This window comes from Podarcis pityusensis (genome assembly GCF_964106645.2).
Source record: "Podarcis pityusensis genome assembly, chromosome: 3".
NCBI lineage: Eukaryota > Metazoa > Chordata > Lepidosauria > Squamata > Lacertidae > Podarcis > Podarcis pityusensis.
Window position 1 is genome coordinate 109021291 of NC_138026.1, and position 27986 is coordinate 109049276.

The window sequence follows — 27986 nt, forward strand, 5'->3', positions numbered from 1 at the left end:
ACACACACCCTTGCAGGATAAGGCAAAGAGTAACACTGTGTGTGTGTGTGTGTGTGTGTGTGTGTGTGTCCTAAGCAATAAGGCTCCCTCCAGCTTTCCTATAACTACAGCACTAGTTTCGGATTAATGTCACCTGGCTATTAAGTTTCGGGTAAGACACATTTCTCAGCATAGCGTACCCACGAGCCAAATGGGATTTAAAAAGCACAAAACGCTGTTACCTGAAAAGTACCCGAGATTAATAATATTACAAATGCTGCAAGATGTCTACAAGGTAAAATTCCTCCTGCATTTAAGCAGCTGGTAAAATCTGCAAATGGAGACAGTCACATTTCTTCTTCTTCTTCTTCTTCTTCTTCTTCTTCTTCTTCTTCTTCTTCTTCTTCTTCTGCAAAACACTGCAAGGTAGCAGATTCCTAATCACCACAACGTTAGCGCATGATAGTCATACACGGATCTCATAAGTGAACCACCCAAGCAACCATCACTCTTGACCTTGCATGGGCCGCAGAACACATGCTTGGCCCTGGGATGGTCAGAGCAGGCAGGAAGAATGGAAATGAAGGCAGCAGATGGGTACACATGAGAATAAACGTGCTATTTGCTTTTGCACCCCTTCCAACTCTTTCCACCCCAACAGAACAGACAGCAGTTTGATATAGGCAACAGCAGAAGTTGGATACACATGCCACAGCTGGATACCCTACATGTATCCACCAGACCGCTTCAATCGTTCTACCCGGACACTGAGGTCCAGCGCCGAGGGCCTTCTGGAGGTTCCCTCGCTGCGAGAAGCCAAGTTACAGGGAACCAGGCAGAGGGCCTTCTCAGTAGTGGCACCCACCCTGTGGAACACCCTCCCACCAGATGTCAAAGAGAAGAATGACTACCAGACTTTTAGAAGACATCTGAAAGCAGCCCTGTTTAGGGAGGCTTTTAATGTTTAACAGACTATTGTATTTTAATATTTTGTTGGAAGCCGCCCAGAGTGGCTGGGGAAACCCAGCCAGATGGGCGGGGTATAAATAATAAATAATAATTATTATTATTAAATTGGCAGAATTGGCACTGCTACATGAGCCACACAATACCTGTTCCAATTTTATAAGAATTTTGGAACCCCCTGCCTATTGAGATCAAACAGGCACCTTGTACTGTCTTTGGCTCTCACACAGTGCCTCTCTTACAGGCATTCTAAACAACATGGTGCCCTCCAGATATTTCTGGACTATAGCTCCCATCATCCCTGTCAAACTCGGGGAATTCTCTCCCTCCCCCAGTAGCAGCAAGAGCAGAGAAAAACAAGGAAGATTTCTTGCTAATCATCACAACGAGAGACAAAGGAATGCAGTCAGTCTCCCGTTAATGGCGTTGCTCCAACTGAGCTCCTCCGGCCTCCCTTCCTAGCAACAGCACTTCCCCTTTCAGTGGCCGCTAGGAGCTAATTGTCTCGGAGTCCTTTGTTCTTGCACTCTCAACGAACGCCGCGTTCTGGGAGAAGGGGGATCAGAAATACTCTCCAGTGATAATATTGTCAGCTGGCTGCTCTGGCTCTGCCTCATCCTTATCTTCTCCCAACACCTCCCAACTCTTCTGTTCACCTGTCTCGGAGCTGTGACCTTCTTTAAACCACTGCTGTGATTCAATACTGTCTTCCGCTTTTCTTGAAGCTTTGGGGAGATCTCCACCATTCCTCCTCAATATCATCCCCTTCAGTCCAGACCCTGACAATCCTTGACCATTGGACTATGCTGGCTGGGTCAGATGGAAGCTGGATTTCAGAAAGATTATAGAAGGCACCATGTTGGCTGCCCCTGCCTTAAATCACATGTTCCTCGTGTCTTCTGGTGCTTTTCTTTCTTGCAGGAATGTTGAACTGATACTTTTGAACCCTGGAGATTTCTCTGCCTTTGCATTGGATCTGGCTATATTTTTTTTACATGGCTTACTCATCTCCAACTATGTTAGCCCTAAACCTCCAGAAGTGTCACCCACTACCACCACCCACTCTTTGATCTTTCTATTTTTTATTTTTATTTTTAAGTACTGTTTTTCACAAATTTCCTGCCAATTGCAGCATTATAAAAGATGGGCGACTAATGATCAATTTCTGAAAGATTACCAAGCTTAAATCCTCAAGACAAGACAGAATGGTACGAAGCATGTAATTTTATCCCTGGGACATCCATTTTATGTCATTAAAGCACACTATATAAAAGTAACAAGTATACTGTAACAGCAGTTATTTTGCCGAGCACAAAGCTTACAGAATTTTAAAGAGAGCAGAAAAAGTACAAATGCCACACTATGAAACTCTTTATCATGTGGGGGCGGGGGGAACCAAGATACAAAAACCAAACAAACCTCAAACAGTCTTTCATTTAGTGGTTAACAATCCTCCCCACCCTTAACAGAGCTTGGTACTTGCCAACAGACTGTTAGCATGCCAACTATTAGCACAACTTCATAGGTGGAGCTGGCAGTAGATCTGTGCACAAATCAACGAGAAGCCGAACGGGATTTAATGGCGAATTTTCCAAACATGTTCAACGTATACTGTGCCCTGGGGATAGTCACATGTGAGTGCCTTTGAAAAGAAAGCTTTGTGCGACGGTTGGTAGCATCTCATCAATTCAGCGATGGGCTTTTCTACAGAGCTCATTGCTGTTTGGGGTTGCTCTGCACACAGAATAATTTAACAGGGATTCATTTACAAGCCTAGCGAGGGTATGAGCAGATAGTCTAAGATGCCTTGGGAGAGTTCCACAGTCAGGGCGCAGCCACCGAATAGGCCCTGCCCCACGACCCTGCCAATTCACCTTCCTCAGAAGGTGACCAGAACTGATGCACAGGCTCATGCATAAAGAGGTGGGACCTCAAATACAATGGGATCAAGCCCCTTTAGGGCTTTGTAGGTAATAATATGTACCTTGAATCAGGCATGGGGATATTAGTAAAGAAGCCATTTATTATGTCTATTGGTAGGGGATCTGTTGCCCTCCAGATGTTCCCATCATCCCCTGCCATTGGTCATGCTGGCTGGTGACAAAAGAATCCTATAGTGTCTGGGCAACCATAGGTTCCTCACCCCAGGTCTAGATCAAGACTTGTCAACATGTGTGGGTAATAAACAGGAAGTTAAATGGTCTAGGTGACACAGGGAACCGTCAAAATCTGGTGTGAATGTTGACATTCACTTGAGAACATTGACAATTCCAGATTCAATTTGCGATCATATGAAAACCAGCATTTATGTCCCTGCCTTTTGAACACACATATGCAATTGCAGAGAATCACATATCGGTGATGTTCAACATTCAGCAGTCAACACAACCCTGAGCTCAGGTGTGGCATAGAATGGGCAACAGGTAAATGCCAGCATTTGCCACTCTTCACTGTAATGCAGACACTTATAAACTCTAAGAGCCAAAACTCAGTTTTCAGAGAGCAGCTTTGAACTTTCTAATCCCGGAGGAGAGGAAGCGCAGCTGAGCTCAGCTTTCTGTCACTACAACTGTTTCGAATCCCCAAGCTGAGAAGGCTTACCTCTTCTTCCCACCAGCAAGTCCATGTTTTGCCACCACACCTGTATTCACTTCCCTACTAGACTTGCCCTACCATGCCTCCTGCAGGACGCTGCCTAGATTTCTGTTGAAACTCTAGATCTTAAACAGAAAAGTTCAAACGTTCCTCATTACTCCTTGAATACCTTTTTGAGGCCTCAAGTATTTATTTCAATTAACTTTCTTTTCTTTCTATTTTTTTGATAATGAATATTCCACTGCATCCAGTGCTTCCTAATTTGGTCATAGGCATTGGAAACAATCTCTCCTTGGCGTGGGGATGGAGGTGGGTAGAGTGGAAATGGCGTGGGGTGTAGAGAGGGAGATCCTGCTAAGAATGTTAATGCCAAGACCTGCCATTCAGGTTACAATTGGCTCTAATTGGCAATCCTAAAGCTGTAGAATTCTAATTTACCTGCAGCTGAGTGGCATTCAGAAAAGTAAGAAATGATAACCTGCCTTTGAAAAAAAATAAAAATCAAGAAATTGCTTCCAGTCTGCTCCTTGCAACCTCGGGTTCATTGTGAAAGCATGGGGTGAGCATATACACCAAGAGGAGAATAGGTTTTTTGCTTTTTGAAAGTCTCTCTTTGCCCCCCACAAATCTTCACAGTGTAACTACCATGACTAAATTCAGATTTCCAGGCGCACACCAAGCTGACACATTTGTTTAGGTGATTAGGTGCTTTATAACCTGTTACCAGAAAGCATAAATATTAATGGACAGCGGTTATCCCACACTACTGAAACAGAGCACATAGCGCTTCTCAGAAAACAGGGGCATTAAAAGTTAATCAGTCCATACTGGACATTTCTAATGCATTTCAAACAAGAGTTATTTGGGTGTTGTTATGTGTCAATAGCAATCAGAATGCACTTTCTCTGAAAAGGAACATGAGGATTGCCCTGTTAGATCAGATGAAATGTTTGTCCAGGGCAGCACTGGATGGGACCTGGGGATTTATTTCCACTGGGCTGATCTCCATTCTGGATGAGTAAGGGATGAATTAAGTTTCCCATTGGCAGTTTCCCTTTTTGCCAGAATCCTCTGGCCTTCCTATGCGGAACGACTGGCTTCCGGTTGGCCATTTGAGACTGTGCAGTTCACGGCCGTTCACAGAATTTTACGACGCCTTGCGCAGAAATTTAAGCACACGTCTTTAAAGATTCCTTAAGAGTTTTATGACTGCCGCAAGATTTATGGGGGACGTTGGAGTGAAAAGCACACATGGCGGCTCTCTCCACAAAACGCTGGAGTGGATTACTGCGGCTTCCCTTTGTGCCTTGGCAGCAAGACAATCAAGACCAGAATTACAGGCTGGCTGCCACCTGCCAGCTCAGAGAACTAAACCATGTGCGGTGGCTGCATACAAAAACAAGGGAGTCTTGCACCGAAAAAAAAAGTAAACGAGTGTTAAGGCACAAGAGCACACCCCCACCCCCAGGACAGTCCATCCAAAGCCAGGCTCTTTCTCCCACGTTCCAAATGAGTGAACTTTCACCATGGTATCTTTTAACTGGCTCAGAAACACAGATACACACACACACACACACACACACACACACACCCTGCCCGGTCAGCCTAACCCAACAGCTTAGATGAACCCTTAATGAGAAGGAAAGGTGCCTAACCTGAGCAGGCTAGCATGAAATCCCAGCCTGGGATTTCTATATGGTTTCTCTCAAAGCAATCAATACGCTTCTTCTACCGACAAGAAAACAAAAGCAGGGGCAGAATATGGTCACGGCAGCAGCTTTCTATGCGAGGGGGTAAAAAAATGATGCAGAAAGATATGTGCAGATGATAGCGTTTTGATGTCTCTAAGGCATAGCTCTCAACTTTTCCCTTTTATTGCGAGGAATCCTATTCAGAATAAGGGAATTTCCCTTTAAAAAAGGGAAACTTTGACAGCTATCCTCTAAGGCAGCACTGGAGACCTCTCTTGGCTTATAGGTCACTTGCTCAGGTTTGAGAACACAAGAAGTCTCCTTACACCAGGTCAAGATATTGGTCCATCTCCTTCAGTATTGTCGATCCTGACTGTCACGAGGGTGTGTATAGGGTTCCTTGGTGAAAACATTAGTTCCACACAGAAATGCGAAGCGGGAGGAACTCAACTCCCATCTCTTGCGGGGGTGCAATTAGTGCCAGCACCATCCGTTAAGAGTTTGGGTGTAATCTTTGACACCTCCCTTTCCATGGAGGCGCAGATTGCAGCTATAACAAAGGCGGCATTTTTTCATCTCCGCCAAGCTAAGCAGTTGGCTTCTTACCTCTCTCGCCCTGACCTAGCCACTGTGATCCATGCGACGGTCACCTCCAGGCTTCATTATTGTAACTCGCTCTATGTGGAGCTGCCCTTGAGACTGACCCAGAAACTCCAGCGGGTGCAGAATGCCGCGGCGAGACTCCTTACGGGGTCCTCGCTGTGAGATCACATTCACCTGGTGCTATACCAGCTGCACTGGCTCCCAGTGGAGTACAGGATCAAGTTTAAGGTGCTGGTTTTAACCTTTAAAGCCCTATACGGCCTAGGACCCTCGTACCTACGGGACCGCCTCTCCTGGTATGTCCCACAGAGGAACTTACAGTCTTCAAACAAAAACATCTTGAAGGTCCCAGGCCACAGAGAGGTTAGGCTGGCCTCAACCAGAGCCAGGGCTTTTTCGATCTGGTGGAACGCTCTGTCACAAGAGACTAGGGCCTTGCAGGACTTGACATCTTTCCACAGGGCCTGCAAGACAGAGCTGTTCCACCAGGCCTTTGGTCAGGGCACAGCCTGACTCCCTCCTTTGGCAATCTTCACAGAACTCTAGCCCAATGGTTGCCATCAATTTGATTTGAATTAATTTTATAATTGTGATGGGACGATGAGCTGCTTGTGTGTAAAATCCTAGTCCCTCAGAGTTTGGTCAAGTTTGCAAACCTCTGTCTGTAACGGAGCCCCTTAAACATGGCTCCGTCAGTCGCTGGCAGATTCCGACAGTGGTTGCTTTCGGAATCGCTTCCAACATAAAAGCTCCTTAACGGAAACACGTCTTCTGGACTCTCTGCGTGACAGTTTCCGGCGAGGAGTGGGTGTCCCTACAGGAGGTCCTGAAACCTCCCCACTGTTTTCGCTGGAAGTGTCTCTGAGCCATCCCTCCAGCTCCCTTTCCCTCAGCCCAGCTCCTCTCCCCCTACTGGTTCCCTCTTCAGCTGCTGAGTCTCTCCCAACCTGTGTGAGCCCTTTCACTTCCCTTCCTTCCGATGGCAGTTCCCTGACATCCACCTCCCCTCCAGGGCCCCCTTCATCCCCTCTCGCCCCCTCCTCTACGGGCGGTGAGGAGGCAAAACCCCGGAATGAACTTCCTTCATCTTCCGATGTCCCGAACACTTCTCTCCACCTGTTGCGGTTCCTGGTCTCGAAGTACTCCTCCTCCTCAGAGTCCATCTCCCCTTCCCCTTCCGATTCCGAGAATCCTTCCAACTCCTCCTCCTCATCGGTGGTCCCAAAGTATTCCCTCCGGAACCTCTCCACAGGCTGAGGTTTCCTTGGGAACCTTTGATGGAACGTTTCTATCAATACCTCGTCATTGATATCTTCTGCCATTACCCAAGTGTTTTCTGACTCCGGTTCTCCTTCCCACGCTACCAAATACTCCACCTGATCCCCCTTCCATCTGGCGTCGAGGATTTCTGCCACATGGCTGCTGCATTCCCTTTCTTCTATGACCGGTCCCCGAGTGGCCATCCCTTCTCGTCCCCCCTCATACGGTGACAGTAACGACCTGTGAAATACTGGGTGCAGTTTCATGTGGTTGGGTAACCGGAGCCTGAAAGCCACTGGGTTGACCTGTTGAATGACCTCAAAGGGACCCAATCTCCTGGGTCTTAATTTCTTACAACCTCCTTTGAACGGCAACCCTTGGGTTGACAGCCACACCCTATCTCCCACCCTTATGGTTTCACCTTCCCTTCGGTTCTTGTCTGCCTGCCTCTTGTATTCTTCCTTAGCCCTTTCTAAGTTGAGTTGGAGCTGACGATGGATTGCTTCCATTTCTTCTACAAAATGCTCGGCTGCCGGGACACCCCATCTCTCCCCTTCTCCCCCTGGGAAAGCCCTGGGATGACACCCATAATTAGCCAAGAAGGGGCTCATCCCTGTGGACACATTCTCGGCATTGTTGTAGGCAAATTCCGCCAGCGCCAACTTTTCTACCCAGTCATTCTCTCTGTCATTGACATAACACCTCAGGTATTGCTGGAGGACCCCGTTTGCTCTTTCCGCCTGCCCGTTGGTTTCAGGGTGCCGGGCAGTCGAAAAGTTGACCTCCACCTGCAGTAAGCTCATGAGCTTCCTCCAGAACCTGGAAGTAAATTGTTTTCCTCGGTCTGAGACCACCCTCAATGGCACCCCGTGCAACCTAAAAATGTGTTCTACAAATAACTTCGCTGTCTCTTCCGCCGTGACTGCATGCGAGCAGGCTACAAAGTGGCACATCTTTGTTAGTAGGTCTACCACCACCATGATGGCTGTTTTCCCCTTGGACTTCGGCAGATCAGTCATAAAATCTATCGACACTGCCTCCCAAGGTCGTTCTGGGGTTGGTAAGGGTTCTAATAGCCCCGCCGGTGCCCGCCTCTCCCCTTTGGCTCGCTGGCATTGCTCACACCCTCTTACATACTCCCGTACATCTTCCCTCACCTTAGGCCACCAAAATTCCCTGGTGACCAACCACATGGTTTTGTGTTGTCCAAAATGCCCCGCCGTGGGGCTGTCGTGCAACTGCTTGAGTACCCTCCCCCTTAAGTCTCCTTCAGGGATATACAGTGCCCCTTTGTAATACAAAGCTCCATTTCTTTCCTCGAAACCCCCTGGTTCCTCTCCCTCACCCCTAAGACCTCTGAGCTTATTCTGGGCGTATTCATCATTCTCTGTTTCCTCTACCAGTTCTCTTTGTCCCACCAATGCCGCCCCACACACCCAGCGGTCCTCTGGAATGACATGTCTCTCTTCGGGTGCTCCCTCCTCCTCCAAATATTCAGGTTTGCGTGAGAGAGCGTCCGCCCTAATGTTCTCTGGGCCTGGCACGTAACAAATCTCAAAGTTAAATTTGGAGAACTCCTGGGCCCATCTCACTTGCCGTTGGTTGAGCACTCGTGCCGTCCTCCAATACTCTAGGTTCTTGTGGTCAGTGCACACTTGCACCTTATGTTGTGCGCCAATTAGCAGGTGCCTCCATCTCCGGAACGCCTCATGAATGGCTAGTAGTTCTCGGTCATACACCGTGTAGTTCCTCTCGGATTTGTTCAGCTTTCGCGAAAAAAAGGCACACGGTCTCCACTCTGACTCCTCCTTCCCTGGCTGCAGAAGCACCGCCCCAATCGCTCTGTCTGATGCGTCAGTTTCCACTCTCATCGGTTTTTGTAAATCCACATGCAGGAGTTGTTGTTCCGAGGCGAAGGCCCTTTTTAGTTCCTCAAATGCTCGCTCCGCCTCCTCAGTCCAAACGAACTTCTTCTTACTGCTGAGACAGTCCGTAATGGGCGCCGTCAGGTGGGCAAAGTTTCGGATGAACTTACGATAGAAGTTCCCAAATCCTAGGAACCTCTGCACATCCTTCCTTGTTTTGGGTGTTTTCCATTCCAGCACCGCCTGGACCTTGCCGGGATCCATGGCCAATCCCTTGTCTGACAGGCGATACCCCAGGAATTCCACCTCCTTGGTATGAAACTGACACTTCTCCAGTTTCACCCACAGCTGGTTGGCTTGCAGCCTGCTCAACACTTCTCTGACGTCTCTCACATGCTGCTCCTCATTCTCAGAATACACCAACACGTCGTCTAAGAAGGCCACACAATTCTTGTAAAGCAAAGGCCCCAGGACGTGGTTCATAAACGATTGAAAGCACGCGGAGCCTCCTTGTAGGCCGAAGGGCATAACTAAATATTCAAATGCCCCCAAAGGGGTGAACATGGTGGTTTTCCATTCATCCCCCTTCCTTATTCGTATCAGGTTGTACGCCCCCCTTAGGTCCAGTTTAGTAAAAATCTTTCCCTTCCTGACCCTTGTCAAAATGTCGTCAATCCTGGGCATAGGGAAAGCCACTGGTTCTGACACTGCATTTAAGGCCCTGAAGTCACACACAAGCCTCGGCTTGTTCGTGTTTTTTTTATCCACAAAAAACACTGGGCTGCCCCCCACCGCCCTGGACTCTCTGATGAACCCTCTCTTCAGGTTCTTGTCAATGAACTCTCTTAGCTCCTGCATCTCTCTGTCTGACATGGCGTACAGCTTGCCTACAGGGAGCTGTGCCCCAGGGAGTAAATTGATTTGACAGTCAAAGGGTCTATGCGGGGGTAATTGGTCAGCTTCCCTTTCGCTGAAGACGTCGCGGAGATCTGCGTATTGTCGTGGTACCTTCACGTTCTCCGTTACTTCAGTCCCTGCTAGGGTGGCTTGGGCCCCTGCCAAACCCTTTCCCTCTTTGCAGTGTTCTAAGCAATGTGCTGAACCAAAAGAAACCACTCTCTGATGCCAGCCCACCAGCGGATCATGTAACGCTAGCCAGCTCATCCCCAATATAATGGGAGCTCCTCCCAAGGTGGCCACATTAAACGCTATCAGTTCGGTGTGCCTTGCCACCTTCATTATCATTGGGACGGTCTGCAAGCTGACTTCTCCTCCCAACAGCTCCCTGCCATCGATCGTGGTCACCTGCAGGGGGTTGCTTAAAGGGATCGTCTGTATCTGGTGTTCAGCTGCAAACTCTTTGCTCATGAAATTGCAGGAGCTGCCTGAGTCCAACAGCGCCTTTATCTTTAGAGGGTGTCCGTTTGGCAGCTCTAGCGCCACTTCTATCACTAAGGCGGGTTTAGGAGGTTCTGGCGTGGGCACTTTCACTGCTCTTTGGCCTGACTGCTGTGCCCCGACGGTGGCAGCCAGGCGTTGGCTTTTACTTGCTTCGGTATTTCTTCCTCTCTTCCCTCCACAGCTCCTACCATCCCTTGCCATTCCTTCCTCTGGGGGCAGACTCTGGCAAAGTGACCTGGCTGTTGGCAGAGATAGCATTTCCGGGCGCCTTTTCCCTCCTTCTTTCCCCCCTCACTGGGCTTTGAAACTGCGCGCGCGCGCGCTGTTCCGATTTCCATCGGCTCTGCCGGCGGGAAAGTTGGCTCTGGAATGTCTGGAATGCGGAACTCCTTCCAACGTTCCCCCTTCCCTTCCCGCCTCTCCAACGCTCTCGCCTCCTGGCGCGCTCCTATGGTCAGCGCTGATTTGGTCAGCTGGTCCATAGACTCCGCCCTGGGCGCCCGGGAAAGTTCGTCTTTCACAGCCGAAGAAAGCCCTTCTTCAAAAAGCATTTGAATGGGTTCCGCCGATAGATCCCACCCCAATTTATGGATCAACATGGTGAATTCAGTCCAGTACTCACGGACAGATCGGCTCCCCTGTTTGCAAGCCATTAACTGTCTGCGGACCACTCCCTGTTCAATATCGCTGGAAAACATCAGATCCATGGCGCGAAAGAACTTCATCGTGTCCTTTAGGACGTCACTATTCGCTGCCATCAGGGGTCTAACCCAGTCTCTCGCCCCCTTTTCAAGATGCCCAATCACGAAAGCCACTCTTGATTCCTCGTCAGGGAATTCATCAAACTGCAGATTGAGGGCATATTGCATCTCTGTCCGAAAGCCATGATAGTCTTTGGGCTCCCCCCCAAACTTCTGCACCAATCCTGGTACCTTTCTGACGAGCTGGGTGTCTTTCCCCTTTTTGTCTGCATCCTGAGCCCTCCTCTCCTCAAGCCTCGCCGTCTGCAGCGCTAGCTGGACCTCCAACACCCGGTACCTTTCTTCCAGGCTTGGACCCGCTCCAGCTCCTGCTTCTCCGGTTCCGGCTGGGTTGCTCATGATGCCTTCTCCTGCACAAGCTGCTCACGAAGACTGTCGGAATGCTGTGATGGGACGATGAGCTGCTTGTGTGTAAAATCCTAGTCCCTCAGAGTTTGGTCAAGTTTGCAAACCTCTGTCTGTAACGGAGCCCCTTAAACATGGCTCCGTCAGTCGCTGGCAGATTCCGACAGTGGTTGCTTTCGGAATCGCTTCCAACATAAAAGCTCCTTAACGGAAACACGTCTTCTGGACTCTCTGCGTGACAGTTTCCGGCGAGGAGTGGGTGTCCCTACAGGAGGTCCTGAAACCTCCCCACTGTTTTCGCTGGAAGTGTCTCTGAGCCATCCCTCCAGCTCCCTTTCCCTCAGCCCAGCTCCTCTCCCCCTACTGGTTCCCTCTTCAGCTGCTGAGTCTCTCCCAACCTGTGTGAGCCCTTTCACTTCCCTTCCTTCCGATGGCAGTTCCCTGACAATAATGAAATGATTTTAGAATGTTGTACTATTTTATTGTTGTTAGCCACCCTGAGCCTGGCTTCGGCAGGGGAGGGCAGGATATAAATAAAATTTATTATTTATTATTATTATTAACTTGGTTGCATGCCACAAAATCTTAGAGGAAAATGCTAGAGTGCATTATGCAATGAAGTATGGGGCATCCCAAGTACTCCTGAAAAATAACCAGTTGTGGTCTGAAACACAAGCGCAGGAAGCAGCTCCACCCCCATTGCTGTCTCCCTGCTGGACACCCCCTTGAGGACTGATCACAGGACGCAGAATTAATGGGGAACTGAACAGGGAACACTTCCCACGATGCTGCTGTTCTGCTTGTTTTTGTGCTTCAGGCTTTTTACGGTAAATATTATTTGGAGGCCAACAGTTGGTATGTTGCTGCTGCTCCGCTGAATTTGTTTATGACTGTAATTTATTTTTATATGATACTTTATTGTTTTAATACTTATTGTACGGGGCATGTATTTTTATGGGGTTGTTTTGTTGCCCACCCTGGGATGCAAATGGATAACAGCTACTCCAAAGTAAGTCCAAATGAATCCAGTGGGGTTTGAGCACAAGAAAGAAAGTGCGCACCAGATCGCATCTTAATCCAGTTCCCGGCGAATTGGATCAACAGTGCTATACACAGATTAGGCAAATGTGCTGCCGCGAATTTGTGCTCCAGTAATTGGTACAAGCATTGATAGACTCTGTCACCCACTCTGTTGTCTGACATACTGCATGTCTTGCAGGAAGAAAGGCTAATCTTGCCTGAAAATGTTGTCCCTCAGCCCTGTGTATTTGTCGAGTTTGCAAAGGAAACATTATTTTTTTTAGAGAAGGCTGGTTATCCCAGCAAAGCTACATTAAGTAGCTCAAATTAAATATCTGTACTAATAGTAGGTTTCAGCAGTGAGTCAGGGCCGTCAGGAGGAGAAAGGCTTTAGGATACAATCATGGTGTGGCGGGGTGGAAAAAGAAATGGAATTATGCTTACTATCTTAAAGCTCTTTTGTGTAACTGGTAGGCAAAATGGCTAGGATTCATTGGCACAGAAATCAAAATTGCTTACAAATTTGAAGTGCAAACTATCTGGATTTGATCTGCCACACCACTACTGATTGAGCAAAACCAAAACATTTTTCTTCTGCTGCTTCTCCATTATTCCTGGTAGCACATTCAATTATGGAGATACTATCATTTTGAATATATATTTTTTCTGCCATAAAGCCTCTCTCCCTTAGGGATTTATAGAAAGAGGGCTATTAAATGTGCCATCCTCCTTTTTCTACTCTTCCCTCTCTCTCTTTTCCCCTCAAAAGAAAATAAAAAGAAAGAAAATGTAAAAGATGAACAGATCCAGGGAGTAAAATTTACGATGCAAAGAAGTGATATTTTTATTCCCAAGGAAATGACAAATGGCAAAAGATCGAGACAAATAGAATATTCATCTCAAGCGTGTCAATAGAACTAACTTCGATGAAGGGCAGGTATGGAGCACAGGCCTGGAATTTAAGGTTGTTTATTCTGCCACAAGGGGAGAAGAAAGTTATTCAAGTCAAGAAAGAGAAATGGCAAAAGCTTTCTCTACTGGTTTGCAATGACAGTGAAAAAAGCATGAAAAAAATATTTTAGCAAATTCCATACTAGGATTTGTTAGGAAAGGGACTGAAAATAAAGTGACCTGCATCATAGAACACCTTTATAAACAAAATCTTTGCTGTGTGGCCGCAGTGTACAACTCTGCACACCCTATTGCAAAATGGTTATCACAGAAATGGAGGTGTCCAAAATGGCCCCCAAAAGGATTTAGAAGGTCCTAGAGGACTTTCCCTTGGAAAAACTAAATTGTTTTCAATTAAAAGGATGGGGAGATGACAAAGAAGGGGGAAATAACTTATCTATTCTCACAGTGTCCAGCCATATGCCTATGGGAAGCCCCAGGTGCAACAGCAGTCTCCCTACTTGCAGCTTGTAGAACATGCCAGCAATTCTATTTTTTATTTTTTTAAAGGATGTGCAATGGTGAACTACAAGGCACACATCCAGAGTGGCCCTCAGATGCAGGGTTGCCATGGACAATCAAACAGGTGCTGAAAGGCAACTTTAAAGTAGGGCTGCTACCTCTTAGCCACACTTCCCTGGGGGCATCTGGTCAGTCCCTGTAGGACACCAGATCTAAGCTTAAATGGATCCCTACAGGCAGTGGCATAGGGTGGGTGGCTGGCACCCGGGCCAGGGCAAGTGCTTGTGCCCCAAGTGGCCTGCAGAACTGAGATGGAGGAACTCACCCCAGCCCCAAAGGTCTGGCTCAGGCACAGCTTGCTTCCCCGCAGCTTTGGAAGATGGCAGGAGCTCAGCCACATGGCCCTGATGAGGGAGCCTATCTTGAGAGGAACTGGTTTCACCCCTCTCAGACATTTGTGTCTCAGGCCACCATCCCTCTGCCCCCCATGTTGGGATGTCATAAGCCATACAACGTCTAAATGCAATCAGGACAGAACCACCAAAATAATATTCATAAAGATTTGGGAAATTATTCTCTCCAGATATGTAACGGAAAGGTTTCTTATTTTTATTTTTATTTTCGATTTCTCACACATTCTCTGTGTGTAGTAGGTCTGAGCGTGTCATGATTTAAAAACAAAAAGGTAAACCATAATAAGACCCCAAGTCCACTTTAATCATTCTTATGATTCCCTGCAGAGGATGAGAGAAAATGGTTTGTTTTTTTCCAACAGTCTTTTTCCTTTTACCAGTTTGGTGCAATAGAGCACTCACTCCGAGCCTGGCCCACGATTCCAGTTACATAATTACTGCCTCTTGAGAAACCACCACAATTACTGCAAAGCTATTCTTGCCAATCTGGAGCTTCACAAATCATAAAGCTCCACTGAGACTAGATGCACATCAGACACAAATGCCCTTCAAGAACACTTAGGGAGGGACTGTGTGTAGGATCATTTGATAAATAAAAAAAAAATCATTACTGAAAGAAACACCAATCAGAGAGAGATGGAAATGAATGCTAGCTAAATAATGCCTAAGAGAAGAGTGCAAGAAGCTGTCTTATACCACCTCAGTCTGTTTGCCTCTTCAGCTTGGTATCGTCTAGTCTGACTGACAGAGGTCTTTCCTACATCCTACTAGCCACTCATTACACACGTCACTTTAGTCCACATTTTGTGAAAAAATAGCAGCACAACAACAACAACAACCCCCTTTTGGTGAACATGCCAGGGATTCAACCTGTGTCTCTTTGAATGCACGGCATGCATTCTGCTGCTGAGCATTCCCTGGAGAGATGTGAAGGTCCAAGCCTGCCTACGATCAGGTTCTCTAATCAGAGAGCTTTCCCATCTCGATTTGTGTTGACTAGTTACACTTCGCTCAGTAATGAATCAAATACGTTCTGAGATACCCAAAGGCACTCTTTCCTTTATTATTCTTCCTTAACCTATCCCAGGGTAAGCCTTGACCCTGAAAATTCATTTTAAGGGAGTTTGTGCAGTTTCCCTGTAGACTGCTCTGTACATCTATAAGCTGAATGAAGGATTTTCCCCCACTATGTGGCAGCCAACTAACTTGTTCTGTCAGCGCAAGGATTTCCACTTGCACAATGGACTCTGTTCTGGTTCCCCACCCTCCTGAGCAGATTTTGGGCAGGTGTGGAGTGCATGAGGGGAGAACATTCCATCACACAAATGTAAGTCCTTGAGCTGATGGAATGAGTTAGTTGGAAACTGCCCATGGAAGTTGATCAATCAATGGTGGGCACATGTTGCATTGCATAGTACATGCAAGTCATCTTATTAATCCTCTCTGCAGATCTTCTGCCGCCACATAAAAGCATAAGGAGAACCTGCTGGATCAGGCCAATGGCCCATCTAGTCCAGCATCCTATTCTCTCAGTGGCCAACTGGATGCTTGTGTGAAGCCCACAAGCAGGATTCGAGCACAAGAACACTCTCCCCTCTGGTGGTTTCCAGCAACTGGTATTCAGAAGCCATGCTGCCTCCAACTGTAGATGTATAGCACAGCCACCATGGTGTCAGGAGTGCGTGCAGGAGCCAGGCCTTGTGACTAGTAGGACTTCACAGGACTGGGGCTTTCCTAAGTTTGTTCTAAAGAGGCAAGGCGTGGCCGCACAGGTGAGGCCGATTGGAAACTCACAGCACCTGGTAGCAAGAGCCAGGAAGGGATATAAGGTCAGCATTTCCCTTCGGCTCTGGGCCACAGCAACACGTTTCCTGCCTTGCTGCGTTTGGCTCCTTGACTCCTTGCTTCTTGATCCTTGGACGCTTGACTTTGTGACTCCTTGCTTCCTGATTCTCAGACCCTTAACTTTGTGACTCCTTGCTTCCTGACCCTCGGACCCTTGGCTTCTTGACTCCCAGCTCTCTGACCCTTGGACTCCTGGCTTCCTGACTTCTGGCTTCTGGACTCTCGTTCCTGCTCCCATCCTGCCATCTTGCTCCCGGTCGCAATGTCCTCAGCCGGGGCTTTGACTCAGACCATGTCACATGGCTAGCAGCCATCAATAGTCCTCTCTTTCATTCATGACTTTGTCTAATCCACCTGTGTGCTACCCCTACCCTCATGGGTTCATTGCATCCCTTAGAACCTTGATTATGCAGGATTCAAAATTGTGCAAGGATATGAGTAAAGGAGACTCCCCTGCTTCAGGCATTCAGCCCCCAATGCATGGCAGGAGGGAGGGTTCTCATTAATGGCCAACACCTCACACTCCCCCTCACATTATTCTGACTGTGTGAGAGGTGAACGACTGAAGAGGCTTTGTAAAATGAATGTAGAAGGGGCAACTGAAAGCAGAGTGTATGCCCCAGAAGGCTATGTGCCCAAGACGATAAAAGAACTCACACTTCTGTGATGCATGCCCTTGCACAAGCAGGTGTACAACGTGAGATGCACAATTAGAGGAGGAATTGGCTAGGCAAATCAGCTTCTGCACATGCAACAGTTTCTATGGATGCAGTCTGATACTCCTCACACAAAGATTTCATGCATATGTTGGAGCTGTCTCTGTCAGATGGCTTCGTTAGGGGAAAATATGAAGTAGGTGAGAGTCATGGCTGCAGTTATGTAACTGAATTCCAAGGACATGTTCTGTCAGGTGCACTACAGATTCTTGTCATTCTTTAGGAACATATCGGGGAAAGGAGCTGGATGTATGACGAACCACAAGCTCATCATGCACAAGAGAACAGTGCACTGCAATATCTGCCACAGGATGGATTCAAAGAAAAGACCTTCACATTACACACTCCCACCAAAACTCCTTATTTGCACCAAGTTAAATTTAAGCACATCGGGATGAAGTCAGGCTATGTTAGATGCAAAAATTCATAATGGCAGAAGCAGTCCCATTAATTTCACTGGAACTAAGCAGAAGCAACTTAGCCTGGATGTGGCCCATTTGGTGAGATCTAGAGTGCTTTCTTTTCAAATGGAAGGCATTTCCAAGCACAAGTCAAAGTCAAAAGGTTCAAAGTTGACCTTTAAAGCCCTAAATGGCCTTGGCCCTGTATACCTGAAAGAGCATCTCTACCCCATCACTTAGCCCGGACACTGAGGTCCTCCTTTGAGGGTCTTCTGCTGGTTCCCTCACTGTGAGAAGTGAGGTTACAGGGAGCCAGGCAGAGGGCCTTCTCAGTAGTGGTGCCCACCCTGTGGAATGCCCTCCCATCAGATGTCAAGGAAATAAGCAACTATCCTTCTTTTAGAAGACATGTGAAGGCAGCCCTGTTTAGGGAAGTTTTTAATGTTTTTGTTTTAATATTTGATTGGGAGCTGCCCAGAGTGGCTGGGGAAACCCAGCCAGATGGGCAGGGTATAAATACTAAAGTATTATTATTATTATTATTATTATTATTATTAGGCATTTCTTCTTCACGCAGGAGAGTAGCTTCCATTTTTTGAGACATATTGTCCACAGGTCTCCCATACCTCCTCTAGTTTGGTCCTAGATGTTCTAACGACAGGAGAAAGCAAAGAGGCTGCACCACAATCTTGCACACAAGACTGAACCTTCGTAGGAAGTGACCGCTTTAACAACAGTTATCACTTTCCATGCCATGGTGACAAACCTTTGGGCTTGTTCACACATTACACTGGACACAGGTACTAGCTGTTTCTGCACATCTGCAGGTTATCATGTAAAAGAGTGTGTAGCTGCTGATTTGCATAGTTCCAACTATTTGTGTACACTGACTGTGCATTCAGTGAACTTAGTATGTGAACACATCTTGAATGTGTATAAATAAGACACTACGTTTCTGGATATAACAACATCTAGGAACCTTGGCGTTGGGAAGAGTAGAGAGGAACATTTGATACAGAGGCTCTAATTTTGGGTCAGGATCATTTTTCAACCCTGTGCTTACAGAAAAGCTGGCTGCTTTGGCGGGAGAACAGCTCAAACTACCAAAAAACCTGCTGTTACTAATACTTAGGATGTTCCTAAAGTTTTTCCCCCCTAGTTCAGAGAAGTCAGAACAGCCATCCATTTGTAAGAGTAATCATTAAGTGTCCTTTTTGCAGAGTTTCCTATATAATCCTCGTTCTCGGAACATTTTCCCCCTACCAGTTGTCTTTGTACTGAACAATATAACACCTTCTATTATGTCACACCTCCTAAAAATTGCAGCCCTGCATCTACAAGTGCCTTATTATCATCAGAGAAAAGAAAAGGCAACCTCTGTGCCATCTGAGGCCAAAACAATCTTGCATTGTTTCCCTTGCAAAGAAAGGGAAGTAGGATATGCCTGGTCTTTGCAATGATCAAGGTTAGCAAGTTTACAGGTGGTTGCATGCTGATCAGGCTTGGTGTCAGCAGGTGGTCTCCATGGGCAGGTTACCAAGGATGTCAGGATAAACTGCATCACTCTGGGTGCATTTTGACCATTACAATGATGGCCTTGTTGGGGCTCTGTGGAGGAAGGCTATCTGGTGTTCATGAATGGAGTTTTTTTCCATCGATTACCACCATCCTCTTTCTAGTAAGTCCCATGTTTTGGATCAGATGCAGTTTGCAAGGTGGAGCGGTCACTATTTTATCACAAGGAAGCAGTGTTTTGAAGTGGTTTTTCTTTGCAAAGGACTTTGATAGGTGGTGAGCAGAATTTGGTGGATAAAAGTGTCCAGGGCCCCCTCCACGAAACAAGGATTCTCAAGTCTTGTTGTTAAGATATGAAAGCTTCGTCCACTGCTGTGTCTGCTCGCCACAAGAGGAGAACCCACACTGAAAATGCCATCAACACATAAAACAAAAGAGATCCTTATGAAAGCCACTGGGATGTGCAACCATGGCATTAGGGTTTAGCTTCATGGTTATGTCTTATTCTGACTCTAGTATTTTATGCCAAAAGAGACCATATTTTCAACCAGTCTTCACATGCATATGTGAACCAATGTTATGTTTCCACACAAGTCTTTGCACAATATTTCAATGTTCTAGTTTTTAACAATTTGCACTTACTCCTTTGAGCACTGAAGCATTTTCATTATCTTATATATTTTAACCCTTGAAACAACGTAACTACAAAGCCCATGATGCAGTGTGACCACAAGAAAAGCATGCATCTATGGAAGCACTTGGGCTCTTAAATTAAAGTGACCAACTGATCATATTGAGTCATATTGTAAGAATCAACCAATGTTCAAATCAGCAGCTTGATATGCCACAGAATTTTGGCAGTCAATCTGAACTGCAAAATTCAAAACACCGTTGAGTTGGCCTCACACATTATTTCATGTAGGCCTATGCCAGGCAAAATGCTGGCTTTGTGAAAGACTATCACTTTGAGACAAATGCCAGCAATCTGGATGCTGAGTGGCTACTTCTTAACTACAATAATTATTTTCATGAAATAAGTAGGTTATCATCTTTCATAAACTGCTCCCAGTCTTTTAGCATTTTTTTTTAATCTGCAGCACCGCAGGAATCAGATATATAAGCGTGTGTGTAATCTCAGCACAGATATCTCTCAACCATTACATTAACATTGTTCATGTTCACAGTTTTTGCTCATGTTCTCTGCAATGGAAATTAAGGGCAGAAATAATCCAAATCTCAGAGGGAGGAATCAAACGAAAGCTAGAGGTGACATAAATGCCAAGCCTCCATGAATTGAGGTCACATTGGTTGACACAGTGAAAACACCAACTTGAGTACAGTAATTTGTGCAAGTTTGATGAGCTCCCTTAAGCCCAGTTTGTTGGGGAGTAAACAGAGATAAGCCATCAGGCAAGGTTTCTTGTGATCCATTGAAAAATACACAGGATTTCTCTATGAAATAAGTTTGCTTTTTAAACCAGAGCTCCATCTTAAAACACCACCAGTCTCCTTTGTCCTGTTAATTCCCAGAAATATGCTCTAGAAGTCACTAACTCCAATCCAGCAAAATTGCTGGGTTTTCCTACAGTTTTTGGTGTACAAATTTCACAACATGTGCGCTTGGGGAGAAAGATCATATTGGTAAACCGGTAATGGATGCAAAACAAAATGCTAATGTCATGAAGCAGTGAGACCTTAGGGTAATTCTCAACTCCTGAGAAATACCAAATGGTGTGTTGGCACTGCTAAAGCAGAGAAGAAGAAGAACCCGAACCTGCTTCATGAGCTGATTAGAGGTCCACACCAACAGTACAACCCTAAATATTTTAATGCAGAAGTAAATGCCTCAGGGTTCATCTGGGTATACTCTAGTGTATGTGTGCATAGGACTGCAGCCTTAAGAAGCTAGGTTGACAACTGGTATTTCTGGTGGCTGCTGAAGTATTGCTCAAGTCAATATAGTTCTTAACACCTATGCTAAGCTGCTTCTACAGCAGGGTCAGGGAAGCTCTGGCCCTCCAAATGTTGGTGAATTTCAACTCCCATCACCCCAGACTATTGGCTATGTTAGCTGTGGTCAATGGGAGCTGGAATCCAACAACATTTGGAGGGCCACAGGTCCCTCACCCCTTTTTCTAGAGGTTATTTTTAAAGTGGAATATGCAATTCAAAAGGATTACTTTAACTCTGAGCAGGTATCTTGTGAATTCCGTATCAGAAATCTGTAAGGATCACAGCTACTACACCAAATGTGCTCCAGCGTCATACCAGTGAAACTCACCTGAAATCACTTTGCAATAAAATATACTCTACAATCAGACAAATGCCAAGCAAAACACAAAACAAAAAACCAAAACAATCACTCTTCATACTTATAAATAATAATAATGATGATAATTGCAAGCTGGATTTTCTCTGACTAATGCAAAACAGAAACATAGAGGCTAATGAAGTGAATTTGAAAGACAAACAAACCAAACAGAAAACTATAGAAGTCTATGTGGTTTTCTTTCGAAGCCTCCTTCCCAATTCACTCAGTTTCCTCTTAATAATGTGGAAATAAATTTTAGGCAGAGCTGTTATATCATCCCTTTCAGGCAAAAGGGGGTTTAAACTGCACTTAGAGATGCCTGCACTTTACAAAGACAAGAGAGCAATTTTCAGTAAAGATGACGCAGATCAGTTTTCATGAGCTTATTCAAACATTCAGACAAGTTCACACTTCCTCAGCTCCCCATGTGGTTGTATATATTGGTATACCACACGAAAGGGAAAATTTGTGAGAACTGAGCAACACAGACAGGGCCACTGATGGAATCGTTATGGCTGAAATTGTCAAGAAAAAACTAAAGCTGGGTTTACGGGAACAGCCGTCAGCTTCCCATATGGAGCCTTTCTCCACCTGAAGCCTCTATCACAAAACAACAGCATGATCCTCTCACCATGGTCCATTCAGATACTCTCCCACCAGGGGTTAACAAACTGAGCTTCACCATGTGGTGCAGAAGAGGTGGGTACTTTTGTCAAATCATCCTACGGCACATCTCAGACGTTTCCAGAAAACCCAAAGTGATCCCTCGTCTCTGCAGGGTTATGCGATCGGTAAGTGATACCAGCACTTATTCAGATGACATTTAAGCAAAGTAAAAACCCTGCGTTATCACTACTTGACAGAGCATTTCATGTCTCCTAAAGCAGCTTGACGCAGGAAGGTAATGAGGGTTGTCAACTGTTTCACAGTAATTACAAGCCTCGTGATATAATGTTACAAAATTACAATATAACTTAAGAAGATGAGAATTTCTCTCCACCCCCCCCCAAAATGTCCAAGATAAAAGAAGAGAGAGTGAATATATATATATATATATATATATATATATATATATATGCATAACATGTAATATTAAAACATGTACATTAGATGGAAATTCCAGCATCATATTTCCAAAGTCTCCCCACACATCACGTTCTGGTGGGCAATTCCTAACACACTGCTTCCTTTGAACATTTTTTAGAAAATAATCTTTGCAGAGTTTGCCAGTTCAATTAACTATATAAGGTTAAAATAATGGACCATTTCAGACACTTGCTCCCCATGCCTTAGAGCCTTTAAGACTTGTAGCCAGATAGAAAGAGAGTCTCTAAAGTACTCACGGTCATTACACAGCGTTCCACTGAAAGAGGTCATGCTACAGTCACAGCTGAACCCATCCCATTGCTGCAAGCAGACTCCTTGGTTTGCACACGAGTCCTCTTGACATGTCGTGCTGGGGCCTAACAAGAATACACACAGAAAAATAAAACTTGGGCTTTTGTCTTTCATTGCGACTGCATTTTCCATTGGATCACATAGGGTAGTTGCCAACATCTCACATGTAAAAGAGCAAACCAAGAAAAAGAACCAATAGCAGGATTGGCCATATGCATTTATATATATATATATCTAAAACCTTTTATGAATAGGCATATGGCCTTTGGTTTGTTAACACAGAGGGGCACAAAGAGATGAGCTCATTCAGAAATATGACCAAAGTAGAGAGTTAACTCAAGCAAAATGAGTTGTCATAAACATTGCTTTTGCAACATTTCATTTCATTGCAACATCTTTTGTTATCTCTGTCCAGCATGATGCGTTCTGCAAGGTACAGTGGAAAACAGAATCTAAAACTAAATAATAATCATAAAATTAAAAATTAACTTAGAGGGGGAAAGTGCTGCCATCTCCAAGAAATGATTTGATGAAAAGCTATGCCTGTAGAAAATCAAGGAACGTTTGGGTTGGCTTCTTTATTTATTTAAAAATCTATATATTGTGTATCGATTTATTAGCAGGAATGTTGGCAAGTATCTTTGCACATGCTTCAAATTATCTCATGCAGGGTTTCTCATTTTATTAAATATATATACGTTATAATTATATATATGGGGGGAGGGATCCGCCAATTAACGCACCAGCATGCTCAAAAGTGACATACACGTGAGAAACAAAGCTATTCTATTTCTAGAGATCATAAACCAGACCACTAGCGGGAAAATAAAGAAAAGAATTGAAAGAAAAAGGCATGATCAAAGCACTAAAGCAATCACTATACAGATAGACACAAGACTGAAAGCCTTTGTGCAGAATATCCTGTAAGAGGAAGGTTCCTGCATCGTTATTTTTTTTGGAAGGGGAAGAGTGGAAAAATCCGATGCAACATTACACACACCAGTGCAGATGTGGCCGATGGCTCCCAATGCGTATTATGGGTTTCAGTCTTGCTTAATATACACAAGGGCTATCTACCTTGCAAATCAGCTTTCATCAATGCAACTTTGCCAGCAAAATAAAAAAAAAGCAAAATATATTAAATGTTAGTAAGCAAATATCAAAATGGCAGCAAACACAGAAAGACCGTTCAGAGACAAAAGTGCATGCTGCTCTTAAAATTGAAAAGAAAGTCCATGTAATGCAAATAAATTAATACTAATAGACATAAATCTCCAGGCAAGCCAAAATGAGAATGCAGTAATTTGCCAGCATTTACTACAAATATAATGGTTAATTGAGCTGATGACATGTAATGAAGGAGAATTAAAAGCACTCCTTTCTATACGATAGATGTGAATGCATTAGCAAAGTGAATGCATGGTTTAATCCTGACTAGCCATTTGTCATGTTCATACACAGTCAGTTCAGTCATTAGCACGTTATCTTCTTCGATCTTCCTCTTCACTAGGCCTTCTGCGGGAATTGACAGAATTAGGACTGAAATTTACATCACGAACCACTTATTGCTCTTCAGTCACAGATGCACTTGCATTGCTCCCACAATGCACTGGGCCAAGGTCGGAAGAGAAGGGTTACATTTTTCATTCATTCCTCTTTCCAGTCAGATGCTATTCCATGTTCCTGCGTGCAGGTTCCTTGGGTGACTTTTAATGAAATGGTCCATGAGAAGGCACTTACCAACCCAATCCAATATATACCCAAGTGCTCAATTTTAGGTAATGTCATTTCTGGCGGTTGGGAAGTATGCCAGGAAGTCATCCAATTAGCTAAGTGGACACAGCATTTAAGTGCCTGAAACCAAGCCAGGGTCGTCAGCAGCTTTATAGGATCCGATGTAAAACTATTGGCCTTTAGCATCATCTGCCCCCTGCTGGACGGGAGGTGCATCACCACCACACCACCTTAACATGGTTGCTCAATCAGTCCTTGTTGCTAGGTAGTTGTGTTTATGTGTGTGTGTTTTGGGGTTTTTTTGTTTTATTTTAAGTGAGAGGTGGAATTGCATGCCTTGGTGAATGAAAACCAGTGCATTAATTGGATCTACACAAAGGTCAGCAAATGCTATAGCAGTTGTGTGAGGGCACCACCATATTGTTGAAGCCTAATAAGGGTAAACCCCCAATGGAAGTTAGGCAGAAATAGGCATGGCCGTGATCCAAAGTGGGCAGTATAAGCAGAGGGCCAACAGGAAAAGGCAATTCAAAAGCTCAAGGACTGGAATACAAAGCAAAAGTGACCAGTGGCATTTCCTTCAGTACCCTGGACAGTTCCTGGTAAAGATAAACTTTGCTCCAACAAATGCTGAATACTAATTAATGCTAATTAACCACACCTTATATAGTTCCAGCCCCAGCCCCTTCCTAGATGCCACATATATTCTTAAAGAGGCACACCACAAATCCTGGTGCCTGACCCTTGGTTGCTTCTTCAGCAGCCATACTGCCTGTAGTGGTGAGCAGGTTAGGCGTGTTGGGTCACTGAGGCTGCAGATTCTGGTCTCTCATTGGCGCTCCAGTCTCTGAGAGTCTTTGTTTTATGGTCTCATTTCTGGAGGTCTTAGATTCAGGTGCTCCTTTGGTTACTGACTCAGCTATCCCCTCTCCCTCTTAAACAGCGTCCAAGTCACAATTGGTAGTCTGTGTTTTGTCACACGGATCCCAAAGCAAGCTGCTCTTACTTTCCATTTACCACACCAAAACTCAATCTGCTTTGGGGGTCTTTCTGATGAGGAAGTAAAAGTGGCTGAGATCAGGGCTAGGCATGGAGAGAAATAGTAACATATTGTTAATTTCAATGTATGCCACACTTTCCATGGGCCAATCAATCAATCAGTCTGCTACCCTTCATGTGAAGATCTCAGGGCAGTTCACATGATAAAAATATTAAACTCATGTTCTCAACATCCCAGTTTGGTTGTTCGAACAGAACTGATTATCTAAGCCACTGACCAGTATTCCATTACTTTAACAACTTGGACAAGTAGAACATGTGATATTTAAGGATTCGGCCATTACATCATTAACTGGCTATTTTAATGCCAAGATCTAATAACTTAAACTGCGCAACACCTTATGCCCCCTCTCTCACCAACATTAGAAAGTGTTATTTAGACTCTTTGCAAAATAAAGTGAAATTACCTTCAGGTGTTTGGATGTTGTACATTTATGCATTTATTTACACATTTTCTATTCAATGTTAATCATCAAATTAAAATTAGAAAGGGGCAAAAGAAGAATAGGCGTACGTAAGAGAGAAAATCTGGAACAGGCTGGTTTGGGTTTTCTCAGGGTTTATCTGTTTGAGCTTAGTTAATCAAGTGATATCTTAAATCTCTCATGAACTTCCACACAGGTGGGGAGGGGATCCTTTTATCTTGGTGGGTCATGAACTGGCCATGCCATTGTGATTTTATGTTTTCACAAATTACTTTGCATTACAAAGTACTCTGCACACTGCTGGTGTCAAGTATGTAGATTTTATCAGGAATATGTTTAAAATGCTTATCATATGCCTGACAAAATATTTCCGATACATCTACAAATTTAACAATACAATAAGCAGTATTATTGGTGCTGCCCAAATGCCACAGGAACAAAAATACATTTGCCTGGCAAACAACATTATTACAAAGCGTCAAGTGGAACTCTCAGGGGAGAACATTCTACAAACTGGGGGCTACTACAAAGAAGGCCTGCTCTCTCATTGATACCTCCTTTGGAGGTATCATGCAGAGAAGGGCCTTGTATGATGATCTCAGGGTCCAGGCAGATTCATATATGGAAAAGCAGTCATTAATTTAAAACTGAATCTACTATATCAATAAAATCCATATGACAGAGGTATGATTAATTGGGTTGCTTCTGTCTCTTCGCCTGTATCCAAATAATCTTGTTTTTCAGGGATAGCAAAATGGCCTGGTTAATTGGGTTTAACTGAGGGACTGAGTCATGTCACTCTTTTTCTCACCTCATGTTGGAAATAAATGTGGAAACTGATCTTTTGGAAGGGCCAAACACATGTGTTCAACTGGCCCATCAACATCATGCTTTTGAACCTTGCCAGGTACATGAAAGTAAAAAGCGGTTGTGAGAAAAGAACTGTGTATACTACTCTGAGCTCCTTGGAGAAAAAGGTGGGGATTTAAATGCAATAAAAACATTTTAAAAATGTGGGGATGGTTTCTGTGTTGAGAAATCTAAGATGGCCTCAAACCAGAAACCAAATTGCACATTATTGCCCAATTCCTATGTATTCTGCTACGTCCTTCAAACATTAAATTAAAGCTTTAATGTGGAAAAGCTAAAGGGGAGCACTGATATGTTGGGGATGCAAACTCCACAAATCCAATTTGGGATAGTGAGGATCCTCTGTCATGGATATTCAACCCATTTTGGTCTTGGCTGATGTTGAAGGGAGGGAAGGTAACCCAACACAGCACCTTGACTTTCCCTGGAAATTTGACCATCTCCCTCACAAGTGACCTGGCCCTCCAAACTGCTTCTTTTTGGGGGAAAACACCAGTCTTGATCCAAACCCACTTCTGTTTTTCTTTGGGTATGAACCTTTCATCTACACAATCCCCCTTTAAATCAATAGAACTTCCTTCACTCTACATTTGTACTGAAGTGTAAGGTTTTGAAACTTTGGCCAGTTTTGTTATTCTGAAATGTTTTTAGAAAGCCTGTGCAGTTGATGAGCCTTCAAGTCACAAATAGCCCATCAAACTCATACCGTAGCCTGCTAGGTTTGGGAAAATCTCCATGTCTCTGTAGTCACCAGCAGACAGCAAAGCCATGGGATTTATCAAGCTCCTGGTCGGCCAACATATGTGGCTGGTGGGTTGAGTTGTCGCTTTGAATGCTGCAGGTTAGGCAGTAGGAATACAGCAACAAAACAGGCCAACAGAACATAGGTACAGGAGCATAGCTTTTTTAAAAAAAACCTTGAACCTAGCCTGAGACCCTGCTAAACACTTTAACATCTCATGCAAACAGACAACCTGTGCTAAAAAAAGGAGAAAGCAATGTGCATCTCAATTCAATTAGCTAATTTATACACTAACTATCATCTAAGCACCGTGATGATGTAAAGTACTGCACGGGAGCTAATTATCACAACAATTAATTAAAATACGACACAAACAAAACGGAGACATGCAAATCAGCTTGTTGGTGGCGAAGAACAGACTCTGCCGATTATATTCAAGAAGATAAGTTAATGTTCTCAGGTTCAATTTGTGTTTTGTGCCATCAGCGAATGTTTCTCCCACAATGGCATCCGCCTTCATTAATAATGTAAAACAGGTCTGGCTTAGTAGCATCGGTAGCAGAGCAGAAATGGATGACAGCGGGGAAGATAGGAAACTGTCATCATCCCAGTGCAAATAAACAGAACACAGCAGGAGGAGGAGATGCTACAACGCACC

General features: G+C 44.8%; 1 protein-coding gene across 29 annotated transcripts in view; it reads right to left on the reverse strand.

Annotated features, from left to right (window-relative positions):
- Positions 1-27986, reverse strand: part of NRXN1 (neurexin 1) — a 1569693-nt gene that overhangs the window by 452417 nt on the left and 1089290 nt on the right. For all 29 annotated transcript variants that reach the window (XM_081000811.1, XM_081000828.1, XM_081000824.1 and 26 more), the window contains one exon: positions 22444-22563. In XM_081000811.1, coding sequence (XP_080856937.1) covers positions 22444-22563 — 120 coding nt within the window. The remainder of the gene's footprint in view (positions 1-22443; positions 22564-27986) is intronic.